Source organism: Salminus brasiliensis, chromosome 10, assembly GCF_030463535.1.
Source record: "Salminus brasiliensis chromosome 10, fSalBra1.hap2, whole genome shotgun sequence".
NCBI lineage: Eukaryota > Metazoa > Chordata > Actinopteri > Characiformes > Bryconidae > Salminus > Salminus brasiliensis.
The window spans coordinates 22,075,984-22,090,678 of record NC_132887.1 but is presented as its reverse complement, the minus strand read 5'-3'; the positions used below and the strand labels follow the sequence as shown (position 1 = coordinate 22,090,678).

At 43.2% G+C, this 14,695-nt stretch overlaps 1 protein-coding gene across 1 annotated transcript in view; it reads right to left on the bottom strand.

Moving 5' to 3' along the window:
* The window catches only part of arhgap5 (Rho GTPase activating protein 5), a 40,562-nt gene extending 32,229 nt beyond the window's left edge, over window positions 1-8,333 (bottom strand). Inside the window, exons 1-3 of the mRNA XM_072689715.1 lie at window positions 8,068-8,333; window positions 1,441-5,333; window positions 1,060-1,210 (exon numbers count right to left, since the gene is read on the bottom strand). Of these exons, the coding sequence (XP_072545816.1) occupies window positions 1,060-1,210; window positions 1,441-5,157 (3,868 nt within the window). The 5' untranslated portion in view covers window positions 5,158-5,333; window positions 8,068-8,333. The remainder of the gene's footprint in view (window positions 1-1,059; window positions 1,211-1,440; window positions 5,334-8,067) is intronic.
* Window positions 8,334-14,695: the final 6,362 nt, after the last annotated feature.

Genomic DNA, 14,695 nt, shown 5'->3' with positions numbered 1-14,695 from the left:
AGTGGGTTGTGGGTTCGACCCCTGGATTGTCTGAGCTGCCACTGTTGGGCCCTTTACGCTCTCTGCTCCAGTGGTGTCGTAGCATGGCTGACCCGGTCCTCTAACTCTGGACGTCTAAAGTGTTATATGCAAAGATAAGAATTTCACTGTACTGCACAAGTGTTTGTGTGTAAGTAGAATAACAATACAGATACTTAAAAAAATGGAAAACAGAAGAACTAAGAATGGGTTAATATTGTAATACTGGACATGCAGCTGGTTTGAGGTGTGGGGAAGATGTTTACCAACAGAATAACTATTTCAGCTCTCAGGATCAGATGCTTTTTCCTTATGTATAATCTTTTGCGTTCTAAAATGGGTTAGGGCTTCAATGTAGACACACAGACACATGTTTGAAGTTTTTTCTTTCATTTTTATAGCTGGAGTAGATTTCCCCTTGTATTTCAGTTTGCGTAGATCTGCCAGAATTATGTTCATTTATAAAAAGGAGGACTACTATACAGGCCTCAATCTTTTAACTTAACGATAATAAAAAAGGTTAATAGTCTCGTTGTACTATTTGAAACAGAAAACCTCAACCAACTTCTCAAAATCGCTGCCAAAATGACCACGTTGGAGAATTTGCTTCCCCTTAATGAGAGAAATATCACTTTAGGCAGAACTGGCCATTGTTGAAACCTGTAGGCATTTAGTTTCCAACAACAATGCTCTGAAGCAGATCCAACGCTGTCACTACAAGAACACAGCATAACAGATAGACAAACTATCTGCCAGCCCCATCATGTCATGCACAGAAATCGACAAGACTAAATGAATGGTTCAATACCTGGCATGTACTATTTAACTGTGCATCGCATACCGAATAAGCAAACCTCAACTAAACAAAACATGAATCTTCATTAATGAATCATAAATAATGCTACATCTTAGCCCATGTAACAGCCTAAGGAGGTACCAAAGGTCTTTGCTTTCATTGCTTAGAAACTGAATGGTTGGTGACTTTTCTTCTTCAATGGCAAACACTTCATCATGACCATTAACTACGACCATGAAACTGACCTGTGCGTTCGATGTAGTCCACACATTTCTCAATAAACAGAGGAATAGGTCTCTCAGGAGTGACCACGTTCTGCAGAGGCACCCCAAAGTAGTTGCTTTCCCAGTTTCTTCGAGTTGGTGGATACAATGGCTTCGTAGCCTTTGCTTTAATCTGTACACAAATGAAAAAGGTCAGTTTCATTTAAACATTTCCCAAAACATACACAAAAACCATGGACAAAACAACAGCAGCAGCAGGCCGAATTCGACATTGCTGATGATTTCCTCCAGGAGAGTGTGGTGTATTTAACATTCAGAACACTGCTAAATTTAGCATGAAAAAGAGTTTCCACATAAATATTTGAAGCATGAACTGAGGTGTAAACACAAATGCTAACTCACCTTTTTGGGTTCCTTGTTTTTTGGTGCTTTCTTTTTCTTCAGCTTCTTGTCATCCTGCTCTGGGTCTGAGGTGATGGCTGGATTGTCTATCCCTCCCTTCCAAGGATCTACGGGTGAGAGTAAAGGGTCCTCTTCGCTGCCCCGGTTACCTCTTCCTTTTTTCTTCTTCTGCACCGCTGGCCCCGACTCATCATCGCTGACGTCAGAATGCACTCGTCTATGGTATGCCTTTGTCTTGCTGAAAAGGATCTTTGAACGGTGTTTGTATTTGGATGGCCTTCTGCCGCCCTGAGACTTCGACATGCGGTCAAACCCATTCTCCTCATCGCCATGAAGACCATGAAGTCCACCATAAGAGTTGCGCATCTTTACTATCCTGCTATGGGTGTCGTCTGGGACGGCGTAGATGTCATCACTGAAGCCTTTAGATTTGAGAAGAGTGTCTGCTGGCTCAGCATAATTATCAGAGGCTTCAAGATCCTCGCCATGGACCATCAGACCTCGCGTTCTCCTGGTGCTTCTCATTCCAGCCTCAATGGTCTTTAAAAGGTTGGGGTCTAACTTCTTAACATTAGGCTTGGTTAGCACAGGTTTAGGTCTCACTGGGGGAGGCACTTTGTGGTTGCGTTCATGATCGCCCACCGGTGTACTGTGGACAGGGTACTCATTGCCTTCCAAGTCAATTCTATACTTCCGTTCGCTAGGAGTGGGCAGCAGTTGTACATCGTCTCCTATAGGACTGTAAGGTGGTGGTCCCTCTGCATCGTCCTCGGAGTCGGGGTAATACGTGTAGGCTGGTGAATGACTGTGAGGTGACTGAGGGAAGACATCTTCAGTGGTGCCCGTTCCATCCCGCGCACTGTCGAACATGAAGGAGCTCTCTATGCCGTTCTTCTTCTCCAGGACCTCATTGAAGAATGGTGTGAACACCTCTGTCTGCCTGTGGTACTGTGACAAGGAGTAGAGCGCTGTAAATTTAGCTGTGATTTCTGTGGCAATGTGCTCCCCCTCAGTCATCAGCTCCTTGATTGCTTCATTCTCAAAGAAATCAGCCTGACTGTCTGTGATGGCCACCATTTGGACTGGAATAACATCCTGGACTTCCGCCAAGAACGCCCTCAGCATAGCCATGGAAGACTTTCGTTTTGCTGAATAGACAAGTATGTATCCATGGACTAATTCGTCTTTTCGGATTCCAATTGAAGAGTGGTACGAGAGGACAGTGACTTGGATGCGCCTGCGACTGTCACCGATGATTTTGTCAAGGATCAGGGTGTTGCTCTGCCCGGGCTGACCAGCGCTGCAGGACTGCGAGTCCAGGAAAGGTGAGAGAATAAGATCCACACTGAACGGATCCCCGCACATGGCGCACATAACTATCCTTAAGTCCGTTTCCGAGAGATCTTTGATGGAGGGCATCGGGTTCATCACATCAAAATTGTGCTTTAGGCCCTCTAAGACCGCTCTGAGTGCCTGTTTTATTTGAGATTCATTAAACTTTCGCGGAAAGGTCCCAGAGGGTATGTCTATGAACGTGCACTGCAACTTATTGGCAAGCTGTTGGCCCTGATGCCTTAAAATAGGCATGTTTTTGCAAACACTGTCTCGCTGACTGGCTAGGATGAGAATAAATGGCAATGGCTGGATAAACCTGTCTCTTCTGCTCTGGGCGATTTCAGCTCGGATTCGGCTTATGCGGTCGCCGATGTAATTGAGCGACTCTATTGAGCTAAAGACACAGAAGAACCCATGAGGCTTGAAAGTCGATACCCAAGAATGGTTCAAAAGCATGGGCGAATTTACATCAACAGGCAAGAGATCTAATTCATAGATCTTTCCATCGAGTGTGTACTCATCGTCGGTGGACTGAGCTCTTATTTCGTTAGCAAGTTCTTGAGCTAGTCCTTCTCGCCCAACAAGACACAAGTTAACTTTATCAAGATTGGCACTGTTGTAGTACAGGCTTGGACGACCATGGTCCAGCTGAACCAGCCTGTTTGCCAGGACCTGTTCAACTTTCAGGTCCACGCAGCTCGCCCCACTCAGGCATGTCTCCTTGGTGGGATGGTAGACAAACCCAATGTGTTTGAGTAAAAGAGACTCCCTATCTGGAGCAAGTTTCTGAAGAGCTCTGTATCTGGGTTCCTCGTTAAGTACGGCGTGGATTTCACTCATTTTGTCACAGCTTGGGGTGGCATTCAAGTCCAGGTCATAAAACAGCTCTGCATGCTCAAACAGCATTTCCTGAAATTCCTCTTTGGCCCTTTCAACTATTTCCTGCTGATGCCGCCCGTAAACATCTCTCCGGTCAGCTTCGGTGATATACTTGTATGCCTCATCCTCCATGACAAAACACATAACCTCCTCCCAGGGTTGACCGGGACTTATGAAATGTACCCGTTCCAGTGTCTTCTTGAATTTTTCCTTCATTTCCAGTCGCCTCTTCTCGGATATCAAATGCTGGACATGGTTTTGATAAATCCTCTCGCCTTCTGTAGTTTTGAGGATGTCAAACGGCACTCTTCGGTCATCGGTTTTGTTAACGTGATCCGTCTCGTCCCAAGGGGTTTGCTCCAACACAACAAAATAGTACTGAAACTCAGCTCGGCTCTTCATGAGGTTCTGAGCCTCTCCCCAGCTCAGGTTCTCAATCTCTTCCAAGTTGTTAAGCAACTTGTTCAAAACTTTTGGCAGACTGGAGAGATAATCCTCTCTCCTTTTCTTGATATGCTCTTGCCTCAGCTGTTCAATGTGCTTCGAGAAGGTGCTCCTAGCCTTTCTGGTGCCTTCTAAGTTGATGTAGTCCTCATAGTCCAGGTGGTTTTTCAACGTATTGCTCACAACTTTCCAGTTTGTGTGATAATCTCTGACAGTTTGCACAATGAGCTTTTCAAACTTGTCCGAGACCGTGGCTACTAATTGTCTCTGGGTTTTGTAAGCCTCCAAATACGGGATAATTTTGGGTTTGCCTCGCGTTTTGTCCATTTGCTGGGTCAGAGCATTGAAACAGAGCTCCACATTGACAGACGATCGAGCTGAAGTCTCAACCACCAAGAGATTCTTTTTGCTCGCAGCAAACGTCTGGACGTCCCTTAAATATTGCTCTACACACTCGTCACATTTCGTTGCAGCAATGACGATGGGTTTTTTTGACTTGGCAATTTGAGAGTAAAGGCTACTGACAAATTTCATCTGGTCATCAAATTTTCTATTGCACCCTTTGCTCACGTCTATGCACAAGACAAAGCCGTCAATAGCCAGCTTCCCATCTGGCATCTGTTTCTGATCAAAATCCTGCTCCAAGCCAAGCTGATCTGTGCAAATATACATCAGTTTCTCGGCGGACTGCAGCTTCGTAGTTGCAGCCCGCTTTGTGTACGGTTGCAAGTTTGTGCTCCGATGAGGCAAAAAGGTCTGGTCATCAATAAATTCAGTCTGTTCAATGACTTGAATTCTACACTCAAGGCCATCGTCCCCTCTGTGTAGCACCTCCCCCCAGTACAGAAAGTGATCATTATTCACCACGCGCCCTCCAAAGTCAATTGTGCTCAGCACCGAAGTGTGCTCCGAGTAGTAGCTGTCCGCGCTGGGGCGCACATATCTGTTGCATAGGCAGGACTTGCCCACACCACAGTTGCCCTTTTCTTTCTCAGTGCCCGAGAGCCCAACAACACTGATAGCGTACGTCGGTGGACGGGGCTCCTTATTCTTGGCCATTATACTGCCCCTCTCATTGCCTTGTCACTCTCAGCAAAGTCTGCCAGCAAGGCAAGGATGAAGTTCCATTTGCTATTGGCGTTGCATTTCCATATCCTGCTCTGGATTTGTCGATATTCCGTTCCCCTGGATCATCTGTTACAGGGCAGCTGCACTTGCCCTCGGGTATCACCTACCTGCAATATATAAAATTCAAATTACTGCAGGAACGTTTTCAGAGACAAATACTAGCATTTCAGGAAACATAACAGATAAGATGAGGCTTCGTGGACAGTTGGGCTTAGTTGTGAATCTAGTTTAACTGAAGCCAACATTGTGATTTGATTGATTGAAGATTATATATGAGGGAGTGCACGAAAATAGTTGACATCATTATCCATACATCAATTGCATGAAAATAATATCTAGTAACATCTAAATCTGCTCATTCTCATATACTGTCACCAGTTAACTATACATTTAAATGGGCACCCAATAGGTAGCTAATTGCATAGTACTGTAGTCATTAAATGAGGTGGTTCTGGCGAGGGTAGGTGTGACATTAAACATGTATGAACACATTTGTGAATACTGTTTATACCACTGTTTAAACTAAGGGTGCTAGAGATGGCATTTCAACATTCATGGGTATCAATATCAGGATGATACTTGTAGGAAACACATCGTCATATAGCAGAGAAAGAGAGGAGAAAGCAAAGGATCCAACACATTCCTGCAACAAATCTAGCCAGAAATAGCACACACTCACAGTGTGTGAGGTCATGTCGTTAGCTGTGTGTTGTGTGTTTGAGTTTAGTCTGTGCATGACAGTCTACTTTTAGATGCTGATCATTAGGAAAGTACTTCAAATTGTAAAGCCCAATAGATCTCTTTTTTACAATAAAGAAATCTGACTGATATTGGTATTAGTCGATATTGTTGGTCGAGATGTGTTGAAAGGGGGGGGGGTCAAAAGACCTATGAGCCCTTCGTCAAGCATGTCCCTCCACTTTACTGTAAAAACGAACTGATTAGTCTTCAACAGCCCAGCAACAACACTGTCTAAGTGGGCACAAGGCCGAGGGGGGTTCAAATATAAGCAATTAGGGGGCTCACATTGGTTTACTTAGTTGATAGGGAGAGTGCTTCCATAACTAGCACCAAAAAATATCCAGACAGCACCCGCCCTGTGGTCAGACCAGGTCATTCATGCAAGAGGTCACTGGAAACATGACTGGATGACATAACGGTGCACACTGCAAGACAACCTGGTACCATCAGTGCAGTATGTTCTAAGTGGGGGTCCAAATCTGGGAATTACACATTGCTACTGTCTGCTGAGCAACTGAAGGTTTCAGCCCACTGTTAGGTGCATGTGTGTGTGTGTGTGTATATACACACACTTAAAAGAGTGCCCACGTTCACTTCTATTGACTGATGTACATATTGACATGTGCTTTGTCTCAGACGGGTTTCCAGGATTGCGAATGATGTCTGGATTTTGAGACTTTGAGGTTTTTCTCTCGGGCTCGGTCCTGGCCCAAGGTCCAAACCATGGTTTAGGTGTTTCAGGGTGTGTTGGGCCGCAGAGGCAACATTAAATGGTGCAGCACAGTGACCTCCAGCGAAGAGCACCGGATTAATGGGAGCAATATCGCAGGAGAGGCTAACACACCTATTTGATAACGGCCATTAAAGCACTAAAGGAGAACTGAGGACGTTTCCTGGATGACTACAAAACCAGGGAATCTAGGCAGTACTAGCTAGTTAGTCATTCAGGACGGAGCGTGTTGCAACACTGGGCTAGCTAGTGCTAATTAGTCACGAAAATCAGGCACGACTGAAAGTCCGGCTAATTAGCTATGCTATATTACCTAGATAGCTAACAAATAGATGCAGTATTTGGCAGTATTGCGAATCTCACCACAAATGTATCTATCTAGCCAACATCTCCTCACTAAACGCCTCCAACGTAGCTAGCACTAGCTAGCTAGCTAACTCGCATCTGAGCAGTACTGCTGGTCCATCGGTTTCTATGTAACCTGGCGCTCGCTGGCTAACTTACAGGCTATTAGACTGTTTTAACGGTGGGAAATTACGAGAAGGCGGTCGACGCAGAAAAGGGTCTGTGAGCTGTTGCTGATTCAGGCAGAGTTATTGTTACTGAGAGAAAAACAGCTCCACGCCTGCTAGCCAACTTACTTAGACTTTCTCCAGAGAACCAACCAACCAACCAACCGCCCCGCGTCGCCCCGCGTCGCCCCGCACACCAACCGACGGCAACGGACAAGAATGGACTCGTACAACTGCAGCTAGCTAGCCTCCACATTTAACGACCCGGACCGCTTCAGTCCGACCGAGCAAATCCAAAAAGGACAGGCAACTACTTGGTGAAACGCCACCCCTTCGAGCAGAAAGGTGGGCTTGACTCGCTCGCAGCGTTAGCCGACACAGCCCTTACGGACAGAGAGGAGCTAGTGCTACTTCGTAGGTGGGCCAGCTATTCGAACACAAACACGGCCGCCCGTCCGTTTACAGCTGTAGCTAGCTAGCTAATCAAAACCAGGCTGAAATGCGCCTCGTTTGAGGGGTTTCGTTAAAGCTGGCTGGAATAAGGAGGAGAAGGAGGAGAAGCTACATCCTCGACACAGGCCTGGCCCTGGACAACGCTTCCTCTGTGTGCGATAGCAATCCAGCTAGCTGGTTGGTTGGCTGGCTGGCTGGCTGGCTAAGTGTCCGTGTACCCCTGAGCCGACTATTGCGGAGAAGCTGTGGGAAGGACATCTGCGTTAGCCAGAGACACACACACACACACACACACACACACACACACAACCCTGTGGCCTCCGTCCTCCTCTGAAACCAAACAGCACAAATCGCAGCGAAAACAGTAGGGAAAGTCACGACACTCCTCCAAGCGCATTCCCCTACCTAACATGGTCGCTCCCAGCTCCCGACACCACAGAGAGGAGGTGGCATTCCCGATATTCCCTTCTCGCTTCCCACCGCGTCGGACAAGGAATGCGATTCCAGATACTCCGTGTGTTTAGACGTCGGGGACGATCCGCGTAATTTTCGACAAGAATCGCTTTAACCGATTTCAACAGTATTTGTGGTATGCGTGTAATCCGAGCCTCACTCCCTCCCCTCTCATTCCAGTCGGTAATGGCGACGGATAGATCCGGCTCGCTCCCTCTCTCTCGCTCTCTCGCTTGCTCACTCCCTCCCTCACCCACTCTCTCCCTTACTTACACTTACACACACACACACACACTATCCACAGCAACTTTTCCATTCCGTTCATCTCGGGAGCGCGCCGCGTTCACGGCTGTCTCTCACCGTAACATTAATAGGCCATTAATAGACTTTGCTTCAGCGTGTTTCTGTTAATCTGACATATTTATAAGAAACCAGATAGATGTGGATAGTCATATATTTACATAACAATTAATATAACTGCTCCCAAACAGACTGAAATTATTAAGATAATTTATTTCCACTGATATTGCTCAAAATTAAAACACAAAATTATTATTATTATTATTATTATTATTATTATTATGGGTATATTTGAGATGGTGCTGGAGATTGTTTTCAGCAACCCCCCACATTTCTAGATCAGAAATTGAAAGAAGTCTGAGTCAGTGTATTCTTGCTCATTACCAATTGATGCCCCCGGTCATCCTACAAGTAAATACTAGCCTGTTTTTTTTTTTACTTCTACTCCAGTAAAAAGTTCAATCTGACAGAATTCTAGTAAAAACACATGTAGTATGTATGTTACCAACTCTGCAGTAAACTACACACTCTACCCTGACTGCTGATTTTATACTGATATTAGTGTGAAGGGACGCAGCATTTTGCTCCATTGTCCACTGAGTCCCACTTCAGGCTTCTGAAAGGACGGGGTTATTTATTTTGTGAGAAACTGTCTGTTTGTGAAATAATACATTTGCAGACTATACTGAACTATTTCTTTCATTTCTTGTTTTGTAAAGCACATTTCGCTAAATTTATCCCTGGAAGTGGGAGGCCTATTGTCCCGTGAGCTTGTTTGGGTGTGGGCTCAGCTGTCTCTCCGCAATTCAAATGCAATACAAAACACCCCAAGAAGAGCAGGACGCCCTGTCCTGTTTACACTGTCCTTTTCTGCTCAGAACTTTAAGACTGACCCTCAGAGTCCAGTTTGAGGTCCATCCTTCGTCATCAGTCATACCGTGTAATAATCACAACCCGTAAGTTGTAACAGTATAATAATACATGTGGGAATCAGAGACTGTCATTCCTCTAGGACAATCTGTTGGAAGTTCTTAGTCAAGGTTCTTGTGCTGAGGTTTGGCCCTTGGCCATTGGTCAATATGAACAGGAAAAAGCAGCTGGAATTTGAGCCCAGAGTGTTTTTATACACTGGGGTGATTCCAACTCATTGCACTATGGCTGACCTCTACATTGTCAATAGTGGAATCCATTAATCGTGATGGGTTTTAGTTGTGTTAAATGAACAAATGAGCTTACCAAGCATTACACTAGCCAGATTTATTAGATTTATTATTCTGTGTTTTATTATTATGTGTGCTTTTATTCAGGGTCTTCAGTTTAGGCTTATAGGTCCCTGCAGTCTCGGTATCACATAAAACAATATGGCAACTCCAACTCCATTAAAGTGTTTATTGGTCACTGAAGGCTACTTCTGCATATTCGCCCACAGATGGTCATGTTGTTCGGTGTGTGGTTGGTTATGACAGTGGAAGTTCCCTTATTCTTCATAGAGCCTTTATACTTACAGTCATACTGCCTGTTACTGTTCTTTCTCTAATGCATATGGGTTTATTAGGCTTTAGTTCCCATGCGCTGAGGATGAGTAGAAAACCAGTAATACTTTAATTCAGTGTTTGTATGATGTGTTTAACTCTGTCTTTTCCTCCTCTCGGAAGAAAAGCTCATTTTTAAGTTGTTTTTTTTTTTAAATAATATTTTTTTATTTTAACAGAGACTGCTCTCATTGGCTATCCCAGGAAAGGGGGTGGGTCAGGGGGTGTGGCAGTTGTGAAGTACAGAAAGATAAATGTGAAAAGTATTAGAGAAATAAAGTGTTTTTTTGTTTTATACAGCTTTTGGGTCCTACAAGATTTGTACTACAAGGAAAATCTACTATTAAAAAACACACCTATTACAGTATATGCCCACTAGGACACAGGCCCACTCATCACCACTTACTTTTTGTCATCATGTCGGTGCAGTGTAGTGAGTTATGAGGTTTTTATTGGTCAAATATGTGCTTAATACTAATGATTATTTGATGTACTTGACCATAATGTTGTTATTAATAAGGGCCTTACATTCCTAGTTGAATATGGTAACATGAACATTTGCTGGCTAGTTAACCCAGGTTTGAAATCAAGAAAAAAGCCACCACCTGATTTTAGTTGTTTAATCACAGAGGGTCCCAGTCTCCAAACAATTATTAGTCAGACAATGATAACCAGCTATCCTTTACAGACAAGCTTGGACATTGATACACTATATGTCCAAATGTTTGTGGAGACCCCTGCCATTGAATGCATTCAGCTACTTTAAGTCTAAAGCACCCATTGCTGACACAAACACAGCTTGCTATGTACTAAGTACTGAAGAATGATGGTTGGTGCTCCATCCAGTACTTCTGGAATGAGTTGAGGAGTTGGGGGTGAGGTGGGGTGGAGATCATTTACATTTACATTTACATTTATGGCATTTAGCAGACGCTCTTATCCAGAGCGACTTACAAGGTAACTCGTATTACAAAGGTGGGTCAGTGTAGTGTTAGGAGTCTTGCCCAAGGACTCTTATTGGTGTAGCGCAGCATAGTCACCCAGACCGGGAATCGAACCCCAGTCTCCCACATGATGTGGTAGCTCAGTGGCAGGTAATGGTGTTATCTGTTGCGCCACACCAACCATTACCAACCAGATCATCATCTAATGCAGCAGAATTTATGAGCAGGTATTGTGTGTTGTGAGTTAGTTACCTTAGTTAATTAACATTAGCCATTGATCAACCACGACATTTCAGCTCTGTCTTGGTCTTTGAATGTTACGAGAACGCTGAGTTTTGAAAAGGTAATGTTTACCACTAATATTAGTGCTGCTGTTGATTTATGGTAAATAAAATGACTCTGATATAGCTGTCTAGTGCCATTGATTAAGTACAGATGTAATCAATATGTGTACATGCAAATGCTTCAATGTTTATTGGTTTTCTTTCAGTAGTGTGGGCCAAACATATTCAAATGTCCATTTCGCAGCAGAATGGGAGATTGCCCTGTACTGGTTGTGCACATGCAGACCTATTAACAGTTTACATTGTATTAATAACAGTTTTTTGTTTACATTTTGTCTTTGCACTTGTCCTCAGTTATAGATCATCAGCACTGTGTGCCAGCATAACACTGTATAACACCACAGCACTGCAGACCACTGCAGCACCAAGTGCCTCAACTACACTAAGCTCCTCAGCAGCCCTCAGGTCAACATTGTACTTGACAGTCATCCGCACATCCTCTGACAACCGTGATGTTGGGGTTCGGCAGACAACACTGCTCAAGCTTAATAGTGAATGCGGTGAACTCTTCTTCACTTCATTTCTTTTTGCCTTAATTGAATCTTCTGACCCTATAAACACTTGCACTCTTTTTGTTTACCTTTTTACGACATCACAAAAGTCTGCACTTCAATAAGGTCTTGGTTTCCCTTACGTTTGACATTGCAATCTTTCTAGATATTACAGCAGTTACAGAGGTCTAGGGTCTGTAGAATTGTCTCAAAAAACTGAACAGCCTGTAGAATCACATGCTTTCTGCAAAAATAAATATAAAATAAAATAACACACATTTCACAATTTTTATTTTTGCCTGGTTGATGAAATTACATATACACAGTAAGTTACATGTGAACTTTCGCAAATATGGTCAATGACGACTGACTGACTGACAAGCTCTAAGTTCTGAGGGCCCATAACTGCATCCAGGCTTCAAATCCTCCACCTCATAAGGATGTCACTTACACACAGTTTCACACAGCAGATATTAAATATATTACGTATCAGTTACTGAGTCTGATGTTTAATGAGAAAAAGATGCAAGTTCTATCGTACCTAGTTTATTTTGGTGTGTTTATGTGGTGACCAGTGCAGTAAATCAAGGCAGAGCAACCTCTGACCTGTGTACCTTTTAATCTTGGACTAGAGGTCAAGTGTCTGACTCTTCTCAAAGGCCTCTAATCCTGCCGAGTAAATTGGACCACACTGTGAGGCTGGGTTTGAGTTACATTAGACCTACTTTCATCAGCTACTGGGCATCCATGACTTCCTTCCAAGGGTTTTCTCCTTTCAGTATCTTAAAGGAATTCTCCAGCATTTACAACCTAGATTCTATCACCCCGCACCTCGAGTATACTGTCAGATTAGCACATATAATAATTACATGTTTCTCTGTTGCTTCAGCAGCTGCCCACTGACTATGATTACAAGTATATTTAGAGTAAACAGCAGTGAAAGGGTTATCAATGGTAACGGACTACGGTACAGAAGCAGCAAGCACGACGCAAGGCCGCCTGAATTGGGCAACCCTGGACTATCTCTGTCTGTGAGCGTGAGGATTCTTGCACTGGTGTGCGCACGTCGTGGCAAACAATGGTTATAAATAGACGCTGTGTTGCACAGTGTGTAGGTTATCAACCGTGCACACTCCTCGCTTGACCCTCTATCACCACCCGTAAGACATTATGCAAATTCTGCTTTTCCTTTGCCATAAAAGGCCACTGAAAATGCCCTGTTATCAGCATAGCAGCAACAGGCTTCCTATTCGTCTGTGTACAAGTCCTTTTTGTAACAGAGAAAAAAAGTACTCTTTTTTTCCATTAGGAAAAGCTATTAAATGTGGCTTGTTGACACACTTTCTCCTGGGAACAAAGCCAAAATAAACCTATCCATTCTCTCATTAATAGGCTACACGCCATGCTATTTGAACCAGTATAATGTAAATGTTTGATTTCACTTGTCAAATGTTCATTAATACCTCATTAAGAATGAATGGGATTGCACTGTGTTGTGGAATATGTATGCGCATGCGCCAAGGCTGTGGCATTCATGATGGAGCTGTTTAACTAAGCAGCCAGTGTGTTTGTTTCCTGTAAAAAAAATCTATATAATAGTAGAATTAATACAACTAAACATCAGTCCAGTACTCAAAACATCACTGCTGTTCAATGAATAACATGCATCTCCATCTCTGTCCGTTTTGTACACTGTGTAAATAATTCTGGATAAATGGACCAATAGAATTGCTCTAAATGACTTAAATAATCATACACTCTTATTTTACATTGACTTGCATTCAGAGTTTAGAGCATTTTTTGCCATTTCCTGTAAAGGTACCATTTTGGAGATACATGTTTTTCATTGGACAGCGACGACATGTTGTTTTCAGGATCATTATTCATATGCTGGTTGGAAGAATACAGTTTAGGCCTGTCCTCTCTGTGAGCTCCAGCCACTGCATGCATTTGTTCAGTTCCACCAGCTGATTTCATTGACGAGATAAACTATGTATTGGATGGTAATTGAAAATACTGGACTACCTTGAGACCAGACCACCTCCTGAAGCCTTATCCAGATATAATCCTGATACTCAAGACAGACTCGGTGTAAATAGGGCCACAATGTATTGTTCACATATTTGCACTTATTTGCATCCAAGACTTTTTCACAGCACAGTACAATGTACAGTATATTCATATATATACTTTCCTATATTTTCAGGCAGGTGAAAGTATGTTGAAGGTACAGTTTGGCAAGAAATGATCCAAATATGCATTTGCATCAGTCAAGGTGTATTTGTTTCGTCTTTATTTACTTTTATTATATACTTTTTTTAAATTCACAGCTTTCCTCATGATGTAATATATGTAATGGATGCTTACAATCACTAACTGGCATTCTATAAAGCCTATAAAGCCTTAAAACTTCACAGACTGACTGTTTTGTCAAAAAAAGTATGTGAAAAATCATACTACTATTTTTTCTTAGGCATTGTGTGATGCTTCTGTCTATTTGTATTAATACTGATCATACAGTATCAGAAACCACACAAGCACAAGTCTATTGGAAAAAAAAACAAGTCCCATGGACTAAGGCATTTCAAATAGAACTGTACGTTTGGAGAAAAAAGGGTGCGGAATATCGTCTTCAACTGTTATAACTCCAACTGTTAAACACAGGCTTTGGGTTTGTGTTGCAGCCAGTGGCACTGGAAACATTTCAGTGTAGAGGGAAGAACGAATGTAGTTAAATGCCAGCCTTTTACAACAGGATAAATCCACAGTAGATTTCAGGAGGTGCAAGCTGAAGGTTTACATCCCCCCTGACTTCATTGACTAACATCATTGACAATCCGTGGATAGACCTCAAAAGAGCAATGCATGCAAGCTGACCCAGGAATCTCACTGAACTAGAAGCCTTGTGCAAGGAAGAATGGGTGAAAATCCCCCAACCAAAAATGAAAAGAATTACCTGGCTACAAAAG